The sequence below is a fragment of the Anopheles gambiae genome, chromosome 2, assembly GCF_943734735.2.
Source record: "Anopheles gambiae chromosome 2, idAnoGambNW_F1_1, whole genome shotgun sequence".
NCBI classification, from domain to species: Eukaryota; Metazoa; Arthropoda; class Insecta; order Diptera; family Culicidae; genus Anopheles; species Anopheles gambiae.
This window is the reverse complement of record NC_064601.1, coordinates 25,549,816-25,572,191: the sequence shown is the minus strand read 5'-3', so window position 1 is coordinate 25,572,191 and position 22,376 is coordinate 25,549,816. Positions and strand designations below refer to the sequence as shown.

Here is a 22,376-nt window from a genome sequence, read left to right as displayed (position 1 = left end):
TGAGATGTTTTATTACTCGATTTAATTTTTTTTTTTTTGAAAAATATTCAATCTCCTGTTTATTTATGTTTTAACACATAAATTTAGGTATATAACAGGTAACTAGTTTTTATGGTTCAATCTAAGAAATAAGAAACCAACAAAAGAAATCCTTTTCTGCTTATCCTTCTCTTTTATCCAACCTAATGTTATAGCCTTATGGCATGTTAGAATCGGTTCCGACACGTAAATGCAACGAGATTGAGAAGTCCAGTAGGATCACTAGGTACAATAAAGTATAAGCAACTCATATCCGTTGGAGCGGCGAGTTCCGGTCGGAATCGTTTGCGTTGTCTTGCACCTATTGAAGATGTTGTGCCGACTTGTACCTTCCGGACTATCCCCAAAAACTCGGGGTCGCTTATGCCTCTATCGTTCACGAGCCTCTATCGTTCACGGAGGCCCGCGATGAGACTACTGTACACACCATACTTACTGGACTTTAAACCCACGGGGCCTCCCGCGGCCTCTCAGTCCGCGTACCGTTTAATCCGCCATTGCGGAGGGGGTTTAAATTAAGTGGCCAGATGACTTGGAGGCTTCAGCCATTAAGGCCAGGATAATGGACTGGCAAGGGCGAGAGACCGTGAGCGGTTTCGGACACTCCTTATTGCACGGAATAATTGTACCGCGATCCAACGTTCGCCGTGGCTGGAGTTGATGGGCGCACATGATACATGGCACAGGATAAGGGTCAGTGAAGGCGGCTAGTTCAGAAAGGATTCAAATCTCGTCCTCCAGTTCATACGATTTTGTTTCACCTTGTTCAGCCAACAACCTGTTTTACACTTTACCCGGATTGTTTGAACAGGCCTACAGTCGGTACTGTCTAAGGCCACTTCTGGTGTGGATTCTTCACTAGATGGACCGTAAATAAGCAAAATTTACTATTTTATTCATGCCGCAAAACAATACCTCTAAATGTAAACAAAGTGTGATTGACAAATAGGCAAAACCAATGGCTACTCGAATCGGAAAGAGTTATCCACCAGTGGAGAAATTATCCACCGGTGGAAAATAAATTCCACCGGTGGAGTCGAGCATATTAACCGATCGGATAAATTTTATCGACTTTCGTTGGCGATCAGGCCCAGTGTTTCTCTGTCCAATGCGGAAGGAATGACATTCAGCATAACCGCACAGTCGGCTGTGACAACGTAACATAGCGTATTGGTTACTTTGATTGTTTTGTGCAATTTTCTTCCCTCTTCCTCATAACATGACAGACCCGGGGCCGACTTTCAAAGGAAAAGTGGTTCGATAGGCACAGCACAAGGCACAAACTTTGCAACTAATTTATTCGAGCGCGCTCGTTGCGTTCTTCCGCCGAATTCCACCGCGAATGCAAAGATTGCGGTACCAAGACTTCCTACACCCGGCGGGCAAGTGTCGCCGGAAGTTATGCGAAACAAGCATCACGAGAGAAGAGGCGAAAACGAAACTGTGTCACTCGTGCGTACTGCGAAAGAGCCTTCCAAGAGAGCCGGACAGGGTGCTTGCGACTGGCTGCTGATTGTCGAGTATGCACTGTCTTTCATCTTGGTTGTGAATGTGTTTCTTCGAGAACCTCCTAGAATGCTGAAGTGGTCCAGTGACTTGAAAGACCGAAAGCTAGTCCAGCTAGTAAAACGTTTCATTCATTACAATGCGCTTAATGTACTCAAACATCAAGCCATGAAATAATTTCGCAATCATGTACAGCTAAACGCGGAATTTACTCCTTGCAACCTCCCCAAAAATAGCACCAACCACCCATCGTTGCCATACACCCCAGCTCGGCTGCAACGGGGAAAGCTTGTTTATCCGCCACCGAACTTAACCACCACGTATTAGCACCATCACCGCCGTATAAACCACCCACCTGCTTGCCTACCGATTAACAACCTTGCGCCCGGCACCAAAGCAGACAAGTTTAGGAAGATGGATGGATACCTATCAAATAACTTCTACCCCTTTGCATCTTCGTGCCTTCGTGCCCCACAACCCAGGCGGTAGTCATTTGTATTCCTCTGCTGTTTGGTTATTTTGGCGCTTCTGTTTACCTACACCAACTTGGCAGCAGCACGGCTCGGTCAACATTGTGTGGCGATGGAGGACACGCCACGTACACCCCCTCACTATCGGGAAGTACACGACTTAGCTTCTGATGATAGTGACTAATATTGGCAACCCGTTTCGGCATGATCGGGGCTTAGCCGGGACACAATCTCGTGTGGATGTCGTGCCTCGGAGCAGATCCGCCACTATCGTCGGATTCCGTTCTGATCTGATCTGATTTTGATGCTTACCGGTTGTTTGATTACCTATGTTCGTCTGAACTGTGTGTGTGTGTGGTTGTGTGTGATGTGTGTAAAATTGGGATATTTTCCAAGCGCTGGATTAAGGGGAGCTTAGTGCAGGTTGTAATGTGGGAAACTTTTAATTCATCTTCATATGCCCCACGTGACTGAGATTCTTGGAAGTTGTTTTGTTCGAATAGATTGATGTTTGTATTCACGATGGATGAGCTATGCTATTCGGTATCATCTGCTAGGCATTTTTGGTGGTGTTTTAAATTAGAGTGTGAAACTCACGAATATGTCCTTGTTGGGTTAGGATAACATTCCAAAATTTGTTAAAACCTCGTTTCGATTTTTTTCAAAGTAAGTCACACCTGCTTTAAAGTTTCATTTTTTAGGTTAAGTTTTCATTTTTTGTTAAGATTAAGATGAAAATTAAAACTAAAGTGAGCTTCTAATCACTATATTGTACTTTCACTAATCCACCATTGCATCATTTTTTTATAGCGACTTAGATCCTATTGACCTCATTCGCATCTTTCAATTGTGCCTTTTACTATGCCCATTCGCTGGAACCGTAATCAGACACTTTGATGCTGCTTAAGAGCTGCACGGAGCCGCCTTTGCAGCGTGTATTACGCTGAGTAGTTTTGTCTACATGGGCCGCTAGCAAAAAATGTTTTCAGCGATTCGAAATATTTAATTCTATAATTCCTCAAATTTCTTTAATATTCTGCAGCTGTTCATTATTTCTTAATAATTTTTTAAACGTGTTAACTTATCGTTATTGTTTTCAAAAAAACCGTACTTGTTACCGAACGCGAGCATCTTTGAACAAAGGTTCATGAGTGTCATAATAGCTTCCCATGACACAACCTGACAGCGTGTGCTTTGCAAGCTGTCAACAAATTGTCAAACAAACACAAACAACGCGCGACCACAATTTGCGGCATTTTGTGCAAATTTTGTGCCTAACTTTCCCCACCAAACGTGTTTACCATTGTTTATCCAATATGTCGAAAGCACATCCGCCAGAGTTGAAAAAGTAAGTTAACCTCAAATGCTACCTTCCACCTACCAGAGCCATTGACCGGGTTCGTTTCTCGTTTGGTACAAAGGTACATGGACAAGCGGCTATCGCTGAAGCTGAATGGTGGACGAGTCGTTTCCGGCATCCTGCGTGGTTTTGATCCCTTCATGAACGTGGTGGTGGACGAATCCATCGAGGAGTGTAAGGACGGTACCCGCAACAACATTGGAATGGTGGTAAGTTGAAGCAGGGTCCGGGATGATCCGGGAGAAGTATGTAATACAGCCATTTCTCACGCAATCCCACGCTTGTGCCGTCCGCAGGTTATCCGGGGCAACAGCATCATCATGGTGGAAGCACTGGATAGGATATAATGAGCGCTAGCTCTTCTATAATCTTCAAATAAAGTCAATCGCACTCGGGTCAGAGTTTATTGTACATGTATTTCTAAAAATTTACAAAGAAAAACTTAAACTCACAACCGCTCCACTGCTACTCGGGCTTCGGTTCCTTCGCCGCAAAAACCGTCGGACCGGGTTCGTCGAAAAACTTCTTCACACCCCGCTTTCGGCAATCCACGTCATGGTTGTGTACTACCTTCAGATGCGAATTCAGCAGGTGCAGGTGAATAAACTTTTGCTCACAAAATTCGCACTGGTACCGCTCACCCGTATGGCGCCGCTCGTGCGTCAGCATGTCGTTCTTCTGGTAGAAGCTTTTGGGACAGTACGAACATTGGAACGGTTTTTCTCCCGTGTGCGTTCGCATGTGTACGACGAGCGTACACTGACGATGGAAGCTCTTCCCGCAGGTCTTGCAGGTGAAGGGCTTGATCCCGGTATGGTAATCTTCGTGCGACTTCAAATCACTCTGGCGTGCAAATTCTGTAAACGAAAACAAGAAAGAAATGCTCACATTAAACGATTGTGCCCTTGCGTTGCGGCAAGCAAGAAAGAGGTACGCACTTTTGCCACAGTACTTGCACTCCAAGCATTTGTTTGCCATCATGTAGCGCATATGCATCAACAGGTACGCTTTGCTGGAAAACTTCTTGTCACAGTGCGCACAGGAGTACGTGGTCGGTTGTTCCGACTCGGCCGCGTGCCGCTGCAGGTGGGCCTCGTACGCCATCATGCCCACGAACTGCTTGCCGCACACGTCACACACCAGCCTGTTGACGCCCCTGTGCAGCTCCATGTGCGCGATCAGCTTCTCGTCCGTCTTGAAGAAGTTGTCACACACCGTGCACACGTGGTAGTTGGCCTCCACGAAGTCGCGATGCGCCGAGCCCATGTGCGCCTTGGCCGCATCGACACGCTTGAAGCGTTCGTCGCACAGCGGACACTTGTAGTTCTTCTCCGCCGTGTGCATCCTTTGGTGCGCCCGCAGATTGTCCGCACGGGAGAACGACTTCGAGCACACGTTGCACTTGAACGGTTTGGTTCCGGCGTGCGCCTTCATGTGGCGTTTCAGATGCGCCAGCTTGCTCAGAATGAGCCCGCACACGTGGCATTGGTTCTGAATTTCGCGTATTCCATCCTCGCCGGGCACGACTATGGACTGGAGATCGTCCTCGATGCCATTGTTATTGTCTTCCGCTTCCGCTACAGTGGCACCGCCGATCGGGGCTGGCTTAGGGAACTGCTCTTCGGTTGGCTCTTCGGGATCGGCCATGAGATATTCCTCGAGGTATTCGGCTTCGTTCAACAGTTCGCTTAGTTCTGATTTTCGTACATCGCTGCTCATTGAGCTCATTGGTGCAGTGGAGGTGCTAGGCGAGATAAAGCCATTTTCGAGTACCATGCCATTCTGCTCCGTGCCATTCTGCTCCGTGTCATCCTGCTCCGTGTCATCCTGCTCGGTGTCGTATTGCTCCGTGTCGTATTGCTCCGTGTCGTACTGATCTGTGTCGTACTGATCCGTGTCGTACTGCTCCGTGTCATATTGCTCCGTGTCGTACTGTTCCGTGCCATCCTGCTCCATGGCATCCTGCTCGATGAAATCCTGCTCCATGGCATCCTGCTCCATGGCATCCTGCTCTATGACATCATGCCCCATCACAATCGGTTCCATCGCAATCTGTTTCGGCTCAATCTGTTTCGGCGCATCTTGCCGCGTCTCATTCAGTTTCGACCCACTCTGTATCGGCTCAATCTGCTTCGTCTCATTCTGTTTCGGCTCAATCTGCTTCGCCACCACGCTCAGTTTCGGCTCAATCGGCTTCGCCACCTCACTCAGTATCGGCGCAATTTGCTTCGTCTCATTCTGCTTCGCCACACTATGCTTCGTCTCAAGCTGTTTAATCTCTTTCTGTTCGCTTTCATCCTGCTCAGTTTCAGACATCCCTAGCGCGTCCACGTCGATGATGACGGGTTCTTCCTTTGGTACTACTGGCTCCGGTTGTTTCTCCAATTGGATGAGAAGAATCCGGTACGAATCGTCACACATCTGCTGAAAGCCGTACGCGATCCGGAGCTGTTCCGCACACACGAAACACAATCTGTCCGGAAGCCTCGGGTTGTCTTGGCGCTGGGTGTAAGAGGGAGAGAGAACAAACAAAAAAATTCGGGTACCAATAGCAGCAACAACAATGTTTTCAACTGACGCCCAAGCTTACCTCGAATGCGCTGATTTTGTTGATCATTGTGGCGAGCGGGACATTGTACTTAAGATCTGTACTCTTCACCGATATCGTACTCGGCGTTACACTTAAACAGGTATGGCAAATAACGCTGAAATCTAGCACACTTTCCATTTTCCAGCCGTTTCGAAGCTCTATCCATCCGTACGACCGATCGCTAAACAATAACAAAACACCAAATCCCGCCACGACTGACAGTTCCCAGTTGACAGGCTCGTTTGGCGTGGGGAAGCCAGCTGCAATTAAGACCTTATTAAGGGGTGCTTATGTCAACTATGATCCGTTCCAACGTAGCTTTTGTGGTAAAATTAATACGTTATCGAACATTGTTTTGAATAAAACATACGATATCATAGATTTGGACTCTTCAACTACGACTATAAACTAAAAATTGACAGATTTTTGACATACTACTGTTTTTACTTACGCCTGCCTTGTTTTGGGAATTTTTTTCGGTCCCAATTACAGTCGTATCTTAGTTTTCGCCAAAGCAATCATAGTTATGAGCGATTTAAATAACTTTTTCTTTTCTTTTATGGTTCGGTGATGGACAAAAAAAACAAACCCTTTGTCGTAACGGTTTAAGATTTAAACAAACATATTTTTTCTGTATTTTCTTCCTTGCAACACGCAATGAGTAAAACACACACACACCCTACGATATTTCTTCGCTAAGTGAACTAATGCCGCTAATGCTCCGGGACATCGTGGCCGACCCGACGGGCGTCTTGCCCTCCAGCTTGTAAAACTCCACCACCTTTGCCGGCGGTTTGCTCGACATCAGCTCGGAAATCTGCGTTATGAACCACTTGCCCAGCTTGATCACTGCCACGTGCGCCGCAAACTGCAGCATCATCGCGCCGAAACCCTTGTACAGTCCGCTCACGCCCTCGCTGGCCAGCGTTTGCCGGTAGCAGTCGACCACCCCCTCGTAGCTGGTCAGAATCGGTACGACCGAATAGCCCGAGTCCAGATTGTCGATGATTGTGCGCGTGCCCTGCAGCTGGATCCGGTGCAGGATCGTCTCGAACGGGTAGAAAATCATTTCCGTCGCCATCAGCGAAATCATGGTCGAGTACACCTCGATCACCTGGCTCTGGGCGGCGAAATCGCGCGTCCGAGCGCCGCGCCGCTCCTCGTAAAACGTTACCCGTCTGCACATGATCCTGGTCGAGATGCCGCGCACAAACAGTCTGATTTGAAGGGACATTTAGTTAGCTTACGGTCAAAGAATGTGTTCCGAGCGCAACTATTCACTTACTGGCAAACGTATTTCGACAGACCGAGCGATATGCTCGGCCCTACCAAGGCCCACACCGGCAACATTCGGCCCTTCTGCGGGACGCTCCAGGACAGCAGGCGGCTCGCTCCCTCGCGGAACACATCGAATATGCCCGGCTTCTCGCTGGCAATGTCGCTCTGGACAGTTTCGACGAGCGATGCAGAGTAAAACGGAACCACTGCCGCTATGCTTATGCTACGGGAAGGATAAAACCGGACCCATCAGAGCATGCGGGTTACAGGTCACATGCCAACGAATCTTACCATTTCAGCAGCAAATGTTGACCGAACTGTTTGACAGTAGTTTTAGCATTAATTTCCCTGCAAGAAGAAGCAAACTCATGGAGCGTTAGTGGAACAAGTTCTTCTGCACCGTGCACCTTCCCTCACTCACTTTGGCCAGGGCGTAAACTTTGATATCACATCCTCCACGGCCAGCGTCATGCCACGGACTAGAAGCACGCTGCCGATACCCTTCCACAGCGTCGTAACACCCTGCCGCTGGTGCAGATGCACAATCACCGGCAGCAGGGTGATCGGCACGACGTGGTACCGCCGGGCGGTGTGATGCACCTGGCACTGGCGTCGCAGCACCAAAAACGGATGGCATAGCAGGTTCTCCGTAATCAGGCTGATGAGGTTAACGCTCGCACCGAGATATTTCCGCAGCGATATTTCTAAACGGTCGGAAAGGGCAAACCAACGCAAGAGGAGAACAAAAGTATGACGAAACAGTTGCTGCAATGTAAACAAATGCATTTTTGCATCGGCTTACCATCGTCCGGGCTTTCGTACAGTGGTTGAACGTTTTTGTGCTTCTGCAGTGGCAGCGTAAGATCGCGCTCCGAGTTGATGAACTGATACGGCGCATCGTCCAGGGTGGATTTGTAAGCGGACAGGAACCGTGCATTATCTAACTCATCCTCATCTTCCAGGTACCTGCGGGCGGGACAGGATTGCACGAAGGTTTGAGAAGCACGGTTATTACGCACCGGGCCAAGGCCGGAATGTGGATGAGGTGGGTATGTGCATTGTAACGTTGCTTACCGCCCGTAATCTTCCAGGCCAGCCATTTGGTGATTGTGCATCGGCTACATCTATTTGCTAAACAAATCCTAGATATTTTTGCACAATTTTGCACTGGCCCTAGTTTTTTGCTTGCTTTTTTTGTTCAACAGAGCTGTCTTTCCCATATGAGACCAGGTTGGAGCTTGGGTCAGGTTAGCTGTCAAAAAGCACTGACATTTGATGGAATACATTTTGAGGCGTTATAATTTGAGCTTTTCTTTCGTCTATTAACATTTAATAAATTATTGCTTTGTTTTCTATAAATCCTTTTATATGTTGCTTTTCAGAAAATAACATATTTTTTCGATTTTAATTGTTGTTAACTTTTAGGTGATTGTCGACACTTCGCCAAAGACTGTCAAGATGGCATTGTTGTCGCACCTTGCTTTGAAGTGGGTTCCGGCCGTCACAAAGCGCCCCTGTGAAAAGACTGAATAATTTCTATGGTAAACATGGTTTCAAATTGCCCGTTACACATCAAATTAAACGTTGTATTAATTTAATTTTGTGAATATTGAACTAGACTGAGTATTGTTTAAATTTTTATTGTAAGATACTCAAACGCATTTCCTCAAGTGCTGAAATATCTAGTGTTATGTAAATATATTAAATGGAAATTTAAAAAAAGGGGGGGTTGGGTTGGAACCCAATTCGTTCAAAATTTGAATGTTGGTATTAAATTAAGATATTTAAGGTTTAGTAATTGAGTTTTTTCTTTGAAAATAAATAGTTTAGCCGTAGTGCCGTATTTCATCAATGCTTTAAAACTCAATTTGGTAACACAGCGTTTGCCAATCACCAACATGGTTTACTTCTATCGCAGCTAGTCGATTAAATCAAACGTCCCTACCACATCTCGCAACCACTAGTCGGGATCGTTCTAACAAAGTTAAATGATGAAACACCACTCAAGCGAGTACCATTTCCTGGTAATTTTTCTTGTACTATAAAACCACACCACGAGCGGCAGTAAACAAGCACGACACAAACACACACACTTAAACGCATCCACCAGGGGCCAAGCAGCACATCATAATGCAACGGGAAATGGTCATTTTTTCGTTTGCCCATTCAGGTAGGTATGCTTCTTTTTATCACCCACGATAATCGTCACACGGAGAAGAATTCATCTTCACTTCTCTCTTTTTTTTTTGGTATGCCTCCTTTCTGCACACACATGGCTTAAGTGCTTGTGTGTACAAAAATGGCCCTACCTTATCAATTTACCTTAACGAAGTTTCGGCTTCATCACGGTCAGAAGAATAGTCACGTACGGACAGTTATAAAAAAAAACCCCGTCCACGTTTGTACGTTGACACGCTTGCCCCTACGGCCTATGCCGGGGACAATGCGGCTGGCCGGAAGAAAAGGGGTTAAAGGAATGTTTATGTACCAGCCCACCCGCTTCCGACCGTCATTACAGTTCCATATTATTTTATTGCCACGGTAATATTGCACGTTCACGGGTGGGTTGTCGTTTTGGGTTGTCGTTTTTTTTGTGTGTGCTTGTGTGCGCCGTGTGTCGTTTTGATGCGCGTCTTATTAATTTGTACGCAAGATGTACTGCATGGTCCTGTCCGGCACTTGTCCAGCGTCCTTTCACTGATTAATAATTTTACATGCTAAGCTGGAGGACGGGGAGACAGGAAGGGTTGAGGAGGAAAGGGGAAGGACAAATTATGTTTATCTTTGAAAGAATTACATCCACCCATAAGCGGGCATAAGGTTTCAGCTGACAGCGTGCAAAAAGTGCTGACTCGCTGGCTCGATTTTAAACCCGTTTTAAGCGTATCGCCCAGAAAACGCATAACCCGTAACGGGCACTAAGTGAGAATGAGTATTTTAAAGCTTCATAAAATGTTTTAAATCCAGCTCGTATTCGTATAAAATGATTCACATTGCTCTTCTATCTATCTAGCTCTTCTTCCCGAGCGTCCAAGCTAGCCTTCGCCATTAATATTGAACTATGCTGATTAAAAACCTCTCTCCAGCAACCATGTTATGCTGTCCACTGTCATCATTTTATTCGTCCCCACAGCAACCCAACATTCCAATAGCGAAATTCACTTTGCATCATGCTCAAATTGCCAACAATTCTTCTTCTACGTGTTTGGACTAATTATGATTCAATTAGTAGACTTATCGCCCTTGCCTACCTTAAGGCGCCGTGCTGCCCGTGCGATACCCTCCCAGACACCGAAACTTTTTATCTATCGCCTAGTGCGCGTCCCTATCTCTTAAAAAACTGCCACCCTTCCAATCGCTCCCGTAGTAATAAAGTATTCCGAGCAGAGGGCAGAGGCGGCCACTCTCGCTATCGTAACATAAACTTACCTCCCACCTTCCCGACCACACCGCCTCCTGTTCGAGCTGCCGTTCCAACAGCCCTGACCATCATTATTTACAGACACGAATGCGACCATAATTCATATCGATAATTTTTAGACCAACGCTCAACTCTCCTAGCTGTGTGTGTGTGTTTTTATGCTTCTATATCTGTGTGTATGTGTGTGTCTGTTTGCGTTCCGTCCAGCCACTGTGCTGATCAGTTCAACCCCTTTTTTCAGCAAAGGTAACACCGTTACGGAAAGCAATTTGCCATTTTACCTTTGTTGAAATCTCGAAGGATTTAGCCCCGTAAGGATAAGGAACGAATGAGGAGGGGGGAGTCGATTAGGTTGACCGTACGCCACACCGCCGTTCGATACGGACACATTTTTTCCTCATTTATATGTACCGGAGTATAACCACCATCACGACACGACCGGATCAGGCTCGTTTGGCCGCTTCAGCGTTCATGTACCCAGCCTAAGGATGGGGAGTCCGGAGTTGGGCGTTTATGTATTCGATTCGATTATTATTAAAAATATTTCACTTTATTTGCTTTCCGCCCGTTCCCTGCTGCTTTACCAAAAAAGCAACAAAAAAAAACACTGTCTAGCAAACAGTGTGTTAAAAGGGGAGATGGAAAATTGCACCCATTCGCCAACAAAACACGTCGTTACAGGCATGTCAGGCATGCTGACCGACGTCCAGTAAGACCGTTTACGTTCCCACATGTGACTGTCTTATTGAAATGGACCAACAAGCCGTTAATAAGCTACGGAAATTCAATTCAACCAAGTTTTTTTCGGAAAGGACTTGCTAAAATTCCGCCTTTATGTATGCAAACCGCACAGCAGCAAGATCTTTTCAAGCTGTATAGAATATACAAAATAGTCTCTACAGGAGCTGTTTTATAATTTTCTCTACGCGTACTATAACAAGGTTAGCTGCTGGGCAGAAGGGCCACCCTTCCCAGGAAGAATCTCCCATCGTACGCGTTATCTGGTATGAGCACCGTGCTGCCGGACACTGCTACTGCCACCGGTGACTTATTATATATATTACCCACCCGGCCATCCTCTCCTCGCCTGCCATCTTTTTACAAAAAGCAGAATCACACGCACACGCACATATTTTCGAAACGAGCTCCTGCCGGGAAAGATGTGTGTGCTTGTGTCGTTGGTGCGGGTCGAAGGATATTTAAAGGACGACGCTGATGGCACAGCATTTGCGCTGCGCTGGCCCTGGCGTGTGTTTGCGTACGCGTACGCATAGCAAAAGGGTCGCGTCCAAGTAAACGACGTTTTTCGGACGCTGGCCGTCGGCGTACGTGTGTCGGCGAGGGTAAACCCGAACGGGCATTCTTTACCATCGGTGCGCACATTCATTTTGCATAAACACACATACGCATAACGGCATGAATTCTGGCACACGCGTGAGGGTGGCTGGGTAGCTGTAATAACTACACGGACACTGGCCTTTCCACACACACACACACACACACACACACTCTTTCTCACACGCTCTCTGCTTCTCTTCCACGAGTGCGAATGCTGTGAAGTCGAGCCAAGGGTGATTTCAAGGAAGAAGCCTAAGCTAAGGGCAATCGCAAACGGTGGATGGAAATAGAAATTTACATAGTCCACAGTACGCAACCACCCCCCCCCCCCCCCCCCCCCCAGGACCGGACATTCCTCTTGCTCGAGGAGTTTGCATCCCGTTCTCTCTCTCCCCTTTGCTGGCAGGACGACTTTCTCCTCTCCTTCACCGGCACACGCGTGAGTATTGGCGCACCTGTTTCCTAGGGAACGGTTCCTAGCCTTTCGCTGTAAAATACGTTTCTCCCTCGTTCCTTCTTCGCTCAGCCATACGCACGGTACGCGGAGATGTTTCCCATTCCGGAAGGATGTTTTCCGGGGGGGTGGGAGCAAACCCCGCCGAAACAAAGCCCATCATAAACTGACCGTATGGGGAAGCGGTACGGGGGTTTGCTTCACGAAGGCTGCCCTTCTGTCGATGCCGGAATATGAGTGATGAAATCGATTGTTTTTTGGCATGGCGAGTGACCATTTCCCGGGCCGGGGTGGTAGTATTTGCATTTGGAGGAGGGCTCAGTGTGAGCCACGAACGTTTGGTGTACGTTCGGTGAAGGGGCGATCTCACACTCTAATTGGATTTAACGTCCTAGGCACGTCACGTAACGGGGCGCAAATTGAGCAGACATCTTCAAGATCCAATAAGCTGTTAGAAGGTGTAATACTTGATTGCTCAACTACAGCATAACAGTAAAACTGTACAAAATTGCCCCGTACTAAAACGAAAGGGTTTGTCTAAAGAAAAACGCCTAAAGTTAGGCAATTTTAATGCAAAATGTTATTAATGATGTATAAAGATCGTTCATATACAATGTATGACGCAAAGTGATTGAAGACAGCTCCTACTGAATCTATTTTATCAAGAATATCAAAGATAGAAATGTTGAGTAACTGAGTGACATTCCATAATATGGAACACAATACTTTTGTTGGTATCTCCTAAACCCACCCGGCTCTAAACACAATCGAAACCCAACCAAGAATGCATGCCCATTGAACGGTTTCTAATTCAATGACTCCCTACCACTGGCGATGAGTGTTCCCACAAAATTTAGCATCTTCCCTAACGAAAACAACAGTCCATGTTCTGCGAATCGTGTAAGGCAATAATTTTCCTGCACCTCTCCCTTGTTTCTAGCAAACGCTTGTGACGCAATTTAAAGACTTCCCACCATCCCATTTTACAATTCCATCGTCGTCCCAATTTTACCAAGTGCAACACGAAAGTACAACTAACAGCCGCACTCCAAGTCGTGCTAGGAGTTTCCAATACGAACTATGCCACACCGTATTGCAAGGACACTACTAGCCGTAGCCCTTAGTACGTTCTCGTTGTGCTAGCGGAATAATTTCTGCCCAGCTTGGCTGTAAGTATGTTTCTGTGTTGCCGTGTTTGCGCAACACATTTACATCGTTCTGCTTCCAAAGGAACGCCGACAGAAACTCCTCGGCTTTCATAGCAAGGATATCAGGAAGGCGGTGTGTGTAGCGGAGAAAAACAAGTCCAGCAGCCGTAGCAGCAGCATGCTGGTTTATATTTATTCTGAAAATCATCATTATATCTCCCTCAGTATGTGCTACGAGAGTGGGCAAACCAAACACATCCTCCCCTTTTTTTACACATCCAACCACATACACACACACACACACGCTCGCTCTCTCACATACTTTAGAGCCGATGGAACCGATGGTAACACAGCGTTCGGTCATGCTGCCACCCTCGGCCACCGCACAGTGCACGCACCGGTCTGTCCACATGGCTAGCCTAAAACGCCTAAATGTAGACAACAACACGTACATCAACACGGGACGCGAACAGCGAGCGTACCGGTACGGCCGCTATCCTTTCCGCTTTCACTTCACACTCATTCCATTTTTCATTGCTGCTACACTGCCCGCTCTCCCTCCTGCCTGAGCCAATCAACCCTTCTCCCCTGGCATCTTCACCCGGAAGAGCACTACACACATCGGCGCGGCGTTTCCTTTCTCCAGATCTCTCGTGCAACTCTTAAACTCGGACGTCGAGATGTTTTGCTGGGCGCATGGGAACGTTTGGGAGCTGCCCACGCTGCCACACTCCCCTCCCAGCACCCGCACAAGAACGTGGCATGAAGGGGAGATGAGGGTGGGAAACGATGGCACAAACACTCACGACGCCTTCCGGCGCAGCCCCGCACGCTGAAGCTATGCGACTGTAAACGAGCGAATGGGCCGGCGTGGAAGGAGACTAGTCATTCCCACCGGTCGTCGGTCGTAGTGGATGAGCGGCACTATAGGCGACGTTTTGAGGGACAAAGGGAAAGAAATTCTGTTTTGATTGATTATTTTCCAATTTTTAATGAAATTTTGGCAAAACGGTTATTTCAACTATTTGTTGCATACTTTTAGGCGTAGCTTGGTGTAGTAAGAAATTGTATGAGAATCGCTACATCGATAAGCCTGAAGTTATGCAATCCGTGTTTCCAAATTGCTTTATTTAAATAAAACTATGCAAACAAAACTATCAAGTTGTATCTTTTAGCGTAAATTGAAGCATTGTACACAAAGTATTTCAAAATTTATTAAAAAAAATAGCCTATTTTCGACTCTAGTTGCGCCTACTGTACCGCTGCGTAGCAGCAGCGCAAGTAAAAGAAACGGTCAGATGAATGGCCAGCCGAGAAAGTGGGAAAGATTGTAAGCAAAGCAACAGACCATCCTTAACAACCGCCTAGTCATAGACACATTTGGCCGGCGGACTAGTCATTGCGTTCGAGCCGTACACCCTGCCCATCCCGCTCTTTCTCTCTGTCCTGTCTATCTCTGTCCTGCTGCAGAGCGAGAACATAAATAACAATACGTACGGGAGCAGGCCGGAGCACTGGTCGGAGCAGGCGTTAGTGTCCAGGCGACGTGACGCAACAACAGCAGCGGTGGCAGGACAAACGAACGGCTTTGCAGTGAAAGGGTGACACGCATAATTTACTCTCAACTCCCACCGGTCTCCTACCCTACCCCTCTCCCATTTCAACAGTCCCCTCCACCCCTCCCAGGTTCGCAGCATCCTTCCAAGCCTCCTTTAATGGTGTGTGAGGAGAAAGCAAAGTAGAATTTTTGAAACCAACCAGCAGAGCCGAGAGCGGGATTGTGCGTGCTGAACGTGTGTGTGTATGTGTGTTGTTGTGTGGGTGTCTGTGTGTGTGTATGTGTGTATATTTTACAACATGCGTATACATATTATGCGCTGTACATAGGTCCCCTCATCCTCGCCACCCTAAACGTGTTTGGCCACTGCGCTGCTCGTTGGTCACCGTGACGGGGTGGCAAACCGGCAGGAGCATCGGGAGGACAACAGCGGCAGCGGCCGGGTATGAAAGGGGTTTTTCAAAAGCTTAAAACCATGTGGGGGCCAGAAAGGGGCTATTTTCTTTCGACCAAGAAACCGACACGATAGGGAAAGACACGAGTCCGACCGTCCGTCCGCCCGTTCGTGTGCCGGCGTTGCTGATAGCACAAGGGACAGTGCGCGTCGGGCATTACATAGGTATAGGTCGATGGAAATGTAAAGCAGTAAAATTGCGACCGTTCGTGAGCGGTGGGATGATGGCGGCGGGAGGGCACAAACAGATAACGTCCGAAAGTGGGTGCTGGGATGGCCAGGGGTGAAGCAAACTCGGTGGCCGTATGTGTGGTAATGTATGTGAAGAATTCACCGTCACTTCCATTCGCTTCGCCTGTTGGGGGAGGGTCGGGAGAGGAGTGTGCGTGAGGAGGGTGTGGATTTCGGTCTTCGCATTTTGGACACGACTTTCCTTTCGGCCCCCGACCGTCCCTCCCGTTCCACGTTTCGGCCTGCCGCGTGCGCATTCTAAACCTTCCGACGAAATTGCACGGACCACGGCAAGGCTGCTCATCTGCTTGTTCTGGTCGGTGCTGTGTTTTCGTTTCATCTTCACTGTGAGGTTGAGGACGCAGCAGCAGCGGGAGGGCACACATAAAATCGAAAGTAGTTTCGCTTTCGTCTCGGCCGAAAGGCGAACAACCGAGGTGCGTCCTTGGAGCGTACTGGGCAATACGTACATTTTTGCAATAGGAATCCATTGCGCTAGCGGTGGAATGTAGTGATGTAGCTCTAGTGGCTTTAAGGATTCTAAAGTTTTAGGTAACGATTATTTCATAATTTTAACAAAATTATACAATTTTAGGCAAACACTGGCAAACGTTGCAACGCGGAACCATTAGCCCTATCTTCAAACTCCTCCAAATAAAGGGCCCCCCCCTGAATAGTTTCCCAAGAAATGTCGTAAATTGTTTGAAGGTCGTACTCAACACCATGCCCAACGCTTTTTCTCCCCGTCCTCACCGGCCTCAAGCAGCATAATAAACTTTAACCTCCAGCGCAGCGTACTGCCAAACATAAACCTATGTACACCCACTAGCACACCGACCCACGGAACCCATTCACTATTGATGATGCTCGGTAAAGAGATTCCGAGCATCCGATAACTTTGCACTGCAGCAAAGCGGTAAACTGTGCGTTCCACAGCGGGCAAAATCCATACCCCAAACACATTGGACAAATAGTACAACAAATAGCACCGCACAAACACAACCGACGTATGAGAATAAGTAAGCGCCACAGCTACGAGGGTTCTCACGACACGCGGAGAAAGAATTTGTAGCGACGAAAGCAAATGAAGAGTTTTCTTATGTTCAAAACATACAGAAACTGAGTTTTGCGAAATTACGAAGAGATACATGGCTATAGATTGTCCGAGGGGCTCATAACTTTGGTCGACCAGCTCTAAAGAGCGTATGATTAGCGAGTAGTTGCTCAATTGTTGCTAAGCGGTGTTAAAAACCAGTTTTTGTTTTCTCTTTGTTTTAAAAATTAAACAGTTATTCAACTAAAGCAATCATTAAAGGATTTTGAAAGACTTGAAACACAATCATGCAATTAAAATAGTCGTAGTTTTAACAACTATCTATCTCTAAGGTATATGGATTGCATAGATTTAGGCGTACTAGCAGAGTAGTATATAGCATACTGTTAGGCGTTTCGAACATTCAACTGTATTTCATCATGAGCATTGTGGCGTCTCCATTGAGAGAAAAACAAAAAGTTGGTGCTACATACACAGAATATTAGTTTATGAACATCGTTGAAATGTATTTTCTCCTCAATTACATTTTAAAAGAAATTTCTCCTCAAACATATTTACAGCAAAGACGGTTTGGGAAGCAAACGTTTACCATCGTATTCTTTAAACCTTCGCTTAAAATGCTCTTCTAAAGCTTCCAATGCAATATTGAGTAGCTCTTAGGTATTTTTAAAACAGAAACCAAAGCAAACAATCTGTCCCCTTGCTTGGCCAACACTTTCTCGCCGTATCACCAGCATCCACCTCCACCCAACCAACCATCTATTGACAGTGTCAGCGACATACAGGTATCGGATTGAAAATATTACCAGCGAGTGTTCTGGTCGTACGTAAATATTCCCACATGTGCGCGAACACACACACACACACACACACACACACACACACACTACACCACAGGGGGGGAGAATTGATACGGTGAAGTGATGGTTTTGCACAATCTCGGCCCAAATCAGAAGACATCGCACACTGCGGAACGTTTCGATGAAAGTCCTTGTCTTGTTGCCAGCATGCACGGTACCACCGCCGGTCCCTGCCGGTCTGCTCTTCAGCCCGGCTCCGGTAATGAATTATTTAACAGCCAAAGCAGGTGGGCAAAACGTGCCCGAACGTGCGCGCCTGCCGTTGACATGTTGTCAGCGTAAGAACATTTTATAGTTGCTTGATAAATATTCAAACACCTTTCCCCCGTTCGCTCTTTCGTCGCTTTCGTTCTGTGCTGGTCGTTTCTTGGCGGGAAGGTGGGCGGGGTGTTTTTTGAAACGATTCCAAAGTCGTCGGACCGTGCGTGCGTACGCGACGCTGTATCCGTGGGTGGATTAAAGCGTAGCAGGTAGAAGGTGTACTAATTACGCTCGGACGTCAATTTCAATTTGGTCCACGTCAACGGCGATTGTAATCAAGCGCCGTATCGGTCAGTCAACCGTTGACGGAAGGCCGTTTGAAGTAGCGTCAACACTTTGTGCTATTCAGCTTGGGACGTTGGGCATTTGTTAGTTACGAGGATCAATCCTTTTTGCTGAATAATATTACTAGCTGACAGTGGCACTTGTCATCTGGAGGTTGCTGGCAAGTTTATTTTATTGAACGATTGTTCCAACCTCTATGATGTATAACAGCTATTAAAATTAATAACATTTTAAATAAAACACATCTCTCGAATAAAGCAAACTATTCCAGTATTTCGCTTCTTTGCTTGCATGACTTAATGGCATTTGCAAAACACCCTCCCTTTCTCCTGTTGAAAGAATAGAACTTGCGTGCATTTCAACACACCCACGTGATACGCGGTTACGTGGCGCAACGAGCTGCAGTTGAAATGAGCATTAAAAGTCACTATGCACCAGCAACGGCTGCATTTAACTTCCACCGATAATTCGCTATGATTTAAACTTAAACAAACGTGCCAAAAGATAAGCCACGGCTATCACGCGCCATGCACCAGACTGCACCAACTTGCACCCCATTTTGGTAAGTGAGCGCTATAATTGTTGTTTAAGCGGGTAATAACTCTCCACCGCGTATGCACGCGTAAGAACTGTTCAAACCAGTTCCAGCATGCTACCTAGATAAACGGCAAAACTTTCCAGCACACTTCCTGGGCACGGTTCAAAACCTCAACCTCAAGCCTGCCAGGATGGTTTCGGGGTGGACGGGGCCCTCCATTGCGTGTCGAGCGTCCATTGCCAGCGATGTGGATTGCGTGACCAAACCCATGGGTAAGCCTTTTAAACGTTTTATGCCTATTAAATCACAGTGCAGCACACGGTGGTGGGCAGCGAAAAGTGCTCCATTACCATGCTCAAAGAATCGTACACAAACCTCACCTCACTGGGACAGATTTAATCCACCTCAAACCACCGGAAGGCATAGCATGGTTGCCGTTGAGAAGTTGTTTCACACGAGTTGTTTTCGTTTCATGCCGGCGACGCACACATGGAGTGTGTTTAAGGTGCGACGGTTTAGTGTTTATCGAAATTGGAATTGATTGAGTGAGTGTGTATGTCTGCGTGGGGCTGACAAAAAAGGGGAATATTATTTGGCCGCGAGCTGTTTGTAGCAGCACACACTTCGCGAGCGGGGATTATATGTTTTTGCTCCATTTTGGAAGCTTACATGGTTAACCAGTAATTGAGCATGCTTTTTTGTGTCACAATGTGAATATTGAAAGGGGCGAAATGATTTTAATACGCTATGCTAAATTATTCTTAGCAAACAGCTATGCGGATTGCATACTTTGTGGCGATTTAACCCAGGAACCATTTGAAACATCGTGCAAGATTGTTATTTAAAAAGGGATACCGCCTAGATGTATGCAATTTTAAACAAAAAACCATTTTATTAATAAATTTGATGAAATAGTTTTGCATTTTGTAGGAAAAGAATGTGGTTCTCGTTATTCTCATTCGTCCATATTTCTTACTACTAAATTCTACCAAGATGTAGACATCCACTACCCCTATGCACAAACCAACACAATCCAGCAAACATCGAATAATCTCGTGCTTGCTAAACGATCATGTCACAAATAAAACGGTACATGTCATGTTTTTATCTACATGCTTCCCTCATTCCCCCATTCGCTGTGCAACCATAAACTGAATGTTGATATTACTATCACCACCGAAGCTACACAATCAAACCGACCAACGTGCACAACGGTTTACCGAGCGGTGTAGCGGTAGCCATAAATGGTTACACTTTTATGCATCAATCAGCGCCACCGAACAGCCGAACATAAACGTCATCCAGATTGATAGGAGCTTATTGATATTTTTAATAGATTTTGCTATAGCACTGGCCAAGCAATACTTCTCTGCAGATTGTCCTGGTACAAGTATAGCGGGTTGGCTCGATGCCTTTGCTGTACAGTCCACAGCGCACCAATCACTAGACAGACTCGCGTGCACAACATCGCACACGGTTCCGACATAAATCGAAACGGGCAATTTTTATTAAAACTCATTTCCTACCGATCCAACACTACTTCCGAACGGGTATACATTAATCCGGTACACGGTAAGCCAATTTCCAGCTTGCATCCGTTCAACCACCCTGCCCCATGCGACGTTGTACATGGCTGGAGGGTGAAATCCGTACGATAACCGCAATAAAAGCGGGAAATGCTCGTCATAAATATCTGGAGCTCTTCTTTTTTTTTTCTTCTTCTTCTTCTATACCTTTTTTCTCCCTTTCTGCTCAGCCCTAGAGGCGTACCTTAGGCAACAGGTTGAGGCCGTCCACTGTCCTGCTACCTTGAAGGTGGATTTTAAATAAAATGTCACCCTTGCAAATAAACGATTGGTGTACGTTTTATTGCGTCCATTTCGGGCAGGTGCAACGCCAGATAGGGATTATATCCCACGTATGAGACTGTTTGGAGGAGTTTCAAATTGAAGTGCCCATACTTTTATTGTTTTGAATAAAATTTTATATTTGAATTTGTTTGTTTGCTTGTTTTCTTTCATTTGATATCCTCCAACGCTTCTAAAACTTGTTTCTACCTTGTTTTCATTCCACTTGACGCACATTGTTGCATGTCCTCAATCCGTCCCTTCACTTACTTACAACTGCTAGTTTTGACCCACTTATCAAATCAACTGCTTACAACTAACAGACAACCCATCAAGCGTCAATTACTGCAAGTAATCGTTTTACTTTCATTGCCACTCGTCAGGACATCAGTTCGTTTTTGGACGAGCGGCGCGGCCCCGTTGGTGAGCTCCCGTTCCATAAAAACAGTCCATTGGTGTTGTTCTTTGTGTTGCTTTTTATTCACTTTTAAACTTTTTCCCCTCCACCCTCCTACGGAATCTAATTTTCACCCTACATAACAATCGATCGCACAGATTGTTTCCCACTGTTTCTATCAAACAATTCAACCAACACCTCGTTCTGCAAACAAATTCACTGCAAATCTTCCCCATTCGAAACCAACACCATCAAAACAGTGGAAAACAGCTGCCTGCAGCTTTATGGAGGTTTTTTTTTTTAAAGTTGAATCCTGTTTTGTTTCGTAACTATTTCGGAAATTCTCATTTTTAAACCCATCGATGGCTGTGTTGGTGAAGGCGGTCCGACCCGGGGGTCAGCTGCAAAACGGGCAGTCAAACACGAGCGCAACAGCACGAGTAGTCTGTGCCAGCATAAAAATGGGGTAATAGTATTAGTAGTAGCAATAGGCGGCTTGTGCAGCGAACCAGTGGCAACCGGAAGCCCAATCGATACGCTTCATTTTTAATGACGGCTCGTTGGCACATTCCCGCTCCTTTCGCTCACACGTTTGCTGCAGCCCATTTTTTCTTTTGAGCTCCGAAACAGGAAGTAAGCAATGTTCGGGCTGCGCGAGCAACCAAGGCAAAACACTTTGCTTCACGAACATTCCCTGCACGCAGGCAATCGGTTTTGCGTGCTTTACTAAACGAGGCGAGCGATTACACATGAACACTTCATCGGAGCACGCTGGGCTGTTGGTGTTGAGCGTGCAGAAGGCGTTTTGATTATGTTTTGCTCTTATTATTTAAATTGGGCCAAACTAAGTTATTTACACAAACAAAAGATCATCAAAAACTATACAAATTGGTGCTTATTTGGCAAACAGATTGCAAGTTTGCTTTAAATTCATTAAAATACTTAAATTTAAAAACGCCTTAATTTATGCAATTTGCTAGTCATAAGTTAATTTTTTCCTCTTGAAAGGCACAAACGACATGGAAACACTTAGCAGTGTCATCTAATGTCCTGGAATTTAAAAATAAAGTACACTACCTTCCATTATGATATGAATAAGTAATTGACATAAAATAGCCACCACACTCCTGTTGCTCTACGAACATGTAATTATTTGCTACATCATTGTCGCAAAAAAAACGGACCCTCTGCCCCTGAAACAGCATCAATAAACGATAATTGATATTCACTTTCTATTTATCCGCTTCCCTTTCGCGACATCGCACCCTTAATGCTTTCCATAACTCT

The 22,376-nt window shown here is 46.2% G+C and overlaps 4 protein-coding genes across 4 annotated transcripts in view; 1 reads left to right on the top strand and 3 right to left on the bottom strand.

Moving 5' to 3' along the window:
• The first annotated feature begins 3,204 nt into the window (after nt 1-3,204).
• On the top strand, nt 3,205-3,786 carry LOC1273262 (probable small nuclear ribonucleoprotein G). The gene is made up of 3 exons (XM_312222.4): nt 3,205-3,363; nt 3,437-3,584; nt 3,672-3,786. The coding sequence occupies exons 1-3, from the start codon at nt 3,332-3,334 to the stop codon at nt 3,720-3,722; spliced, it is 231 nt and encodes a 76-aa protein (XP_312222.2). The 5' UTR covers nt 3,205-3,331; the 3' UTR covers nt 3,723-3,786.
• Nucleotides 3,772-6,194, bottom strand: LOC1273263 (zinc finger protein 436). The gene is made up of 3 exons (XM_312223.6): nt 5,966-6,194; nt 4,314-5,877; nt 3,772-4,232 (listed from the first exon to the last, which is right to left on the bottom strand). Exons 1-3 carry the CDS (start codon nt 6,101-6,103, stop codon nt 3,841-3,843), a joined length of 2,094 nt encoding a protein of 697 aa, XP_312223.6. The 5' UTR covers nt 6,104-6,194; the 3' UTR covers nt 3,772-3,840.
• A 375-nt stretch (nt 6,195-6,569) lies between these two features.
• LOC1273264 (mitochondrial outer membrane protein SLC25A46) lies at nt 6,570-8,505 on the bottom strand. The gene is made up of 6 exons (XM_312224.6): nt 8,318-8,505; nt 8,046-8,209; nt 7,665-7,947; nt 7,535-7,591; nt 7,251-7,466; nt 6,570-7,182 (listed from the first exon to the last, which is right to left on the bottom strand). Exons 1-6 carry the CDS (start codon nt 8,356-8,358, stop codon nt 6,645-6,647), a joined length of 1,299 nt encoding a protein of 432 aa, XP_312224.6. The 5' UTR covers nt 8,359-8,505; the 3' UTR covers nt 6,570-6,644.
• Nucleotides 8,506-8,590: 85 nt separating this feature from the next.
• The window catches only part of LOC3290670 (venom allergen 5), a 38,008-nt gene continuing 24,222 nt past the window's right edge, over nt 8,591-22,376 (bottom strand). The window contains exon 7 of the mRNA XM_061640774.1: nt 8,591-8,768. The gene's annotated coding sequence lies outside the window, so the exon portion shown is untranslated. The remainder of the gene's footprint in view (nt 8,769-22,376) is intronic.

What these genes read in the sequence shown, in the direction of transcription:
- LOC1273262 (XM_312222.4), top strand. Translation starts at nt 3,332, where the DNA reads ATGTCGAAAGCACATCCGCCAGAGTTGAAAAA. An exon ending in CATCCGCCAGAGTTGAAAAA is followed by an intron (nt 3,364 to 3,436) that starts GTAAGTTAACCT and finishes TTTGGTACAAAG; the next exon opens with GTACATGGACAAGCGGCTAT. An exon ending in GCAACAACATTGGAATGGTG is followed by an intron (nt 3,585 to 3,671) that starts GTAAGTTGAAGC and finishes TGCCGTCCGCAG; the next exon opens with GTTATCCGGGGCAACAGCAT.
- LOC1273264 (XM_312224.6), bottom strand. Translation starts at nt 8,358, where the DNA reads ATGCACAATCACCAAATGGCTGGCCTGGAAGATTACGGGCG. An exon ending in AAGTTTACGCCCTGGCCAAA is followed by an intron (nt 7,592 to 7,664) that starts GTGAGTGAGGGA and finishes TTCTTCTTGCAG; the next exon opens with GGAAATTAATGCTAAAACTA. An exon ending in CAACATTTGCTGCTGAAATG is followed by an intron (nt 7,467 to 7,534) that starts GTAAGATTCGTT and finishes TCCTTCCCGTAG; the next exon opens with CATAAGCATAGCGGCAGTGG.
- LOC1273263 (XM_312223.6), bottom strand. Translation starts at nt 6,103, where the DNA reads ATGGAAAGTGTGCTAGATTTCAGCGTTATTTGCCATACCTGTTTAAGT. An exon ending in ACAAAATCAGCGCATTCGAG is followed by an intron (nt 5,878 to 5,965) that starts GTAAGCTTGGGC and finishes TCTTACACCCAG; the next exon opens with CGCCAAGACAACCCGAGGCT. An exon ending in GTGCAAGTACTGTGGCAAAA is followed by an intron (nt 4,233 to 4,313) that starts GTGCGTACCTCT and finishes TTTCGTTTACAG; the next exon opens with AATTTGCACGCCAGAGTGAT.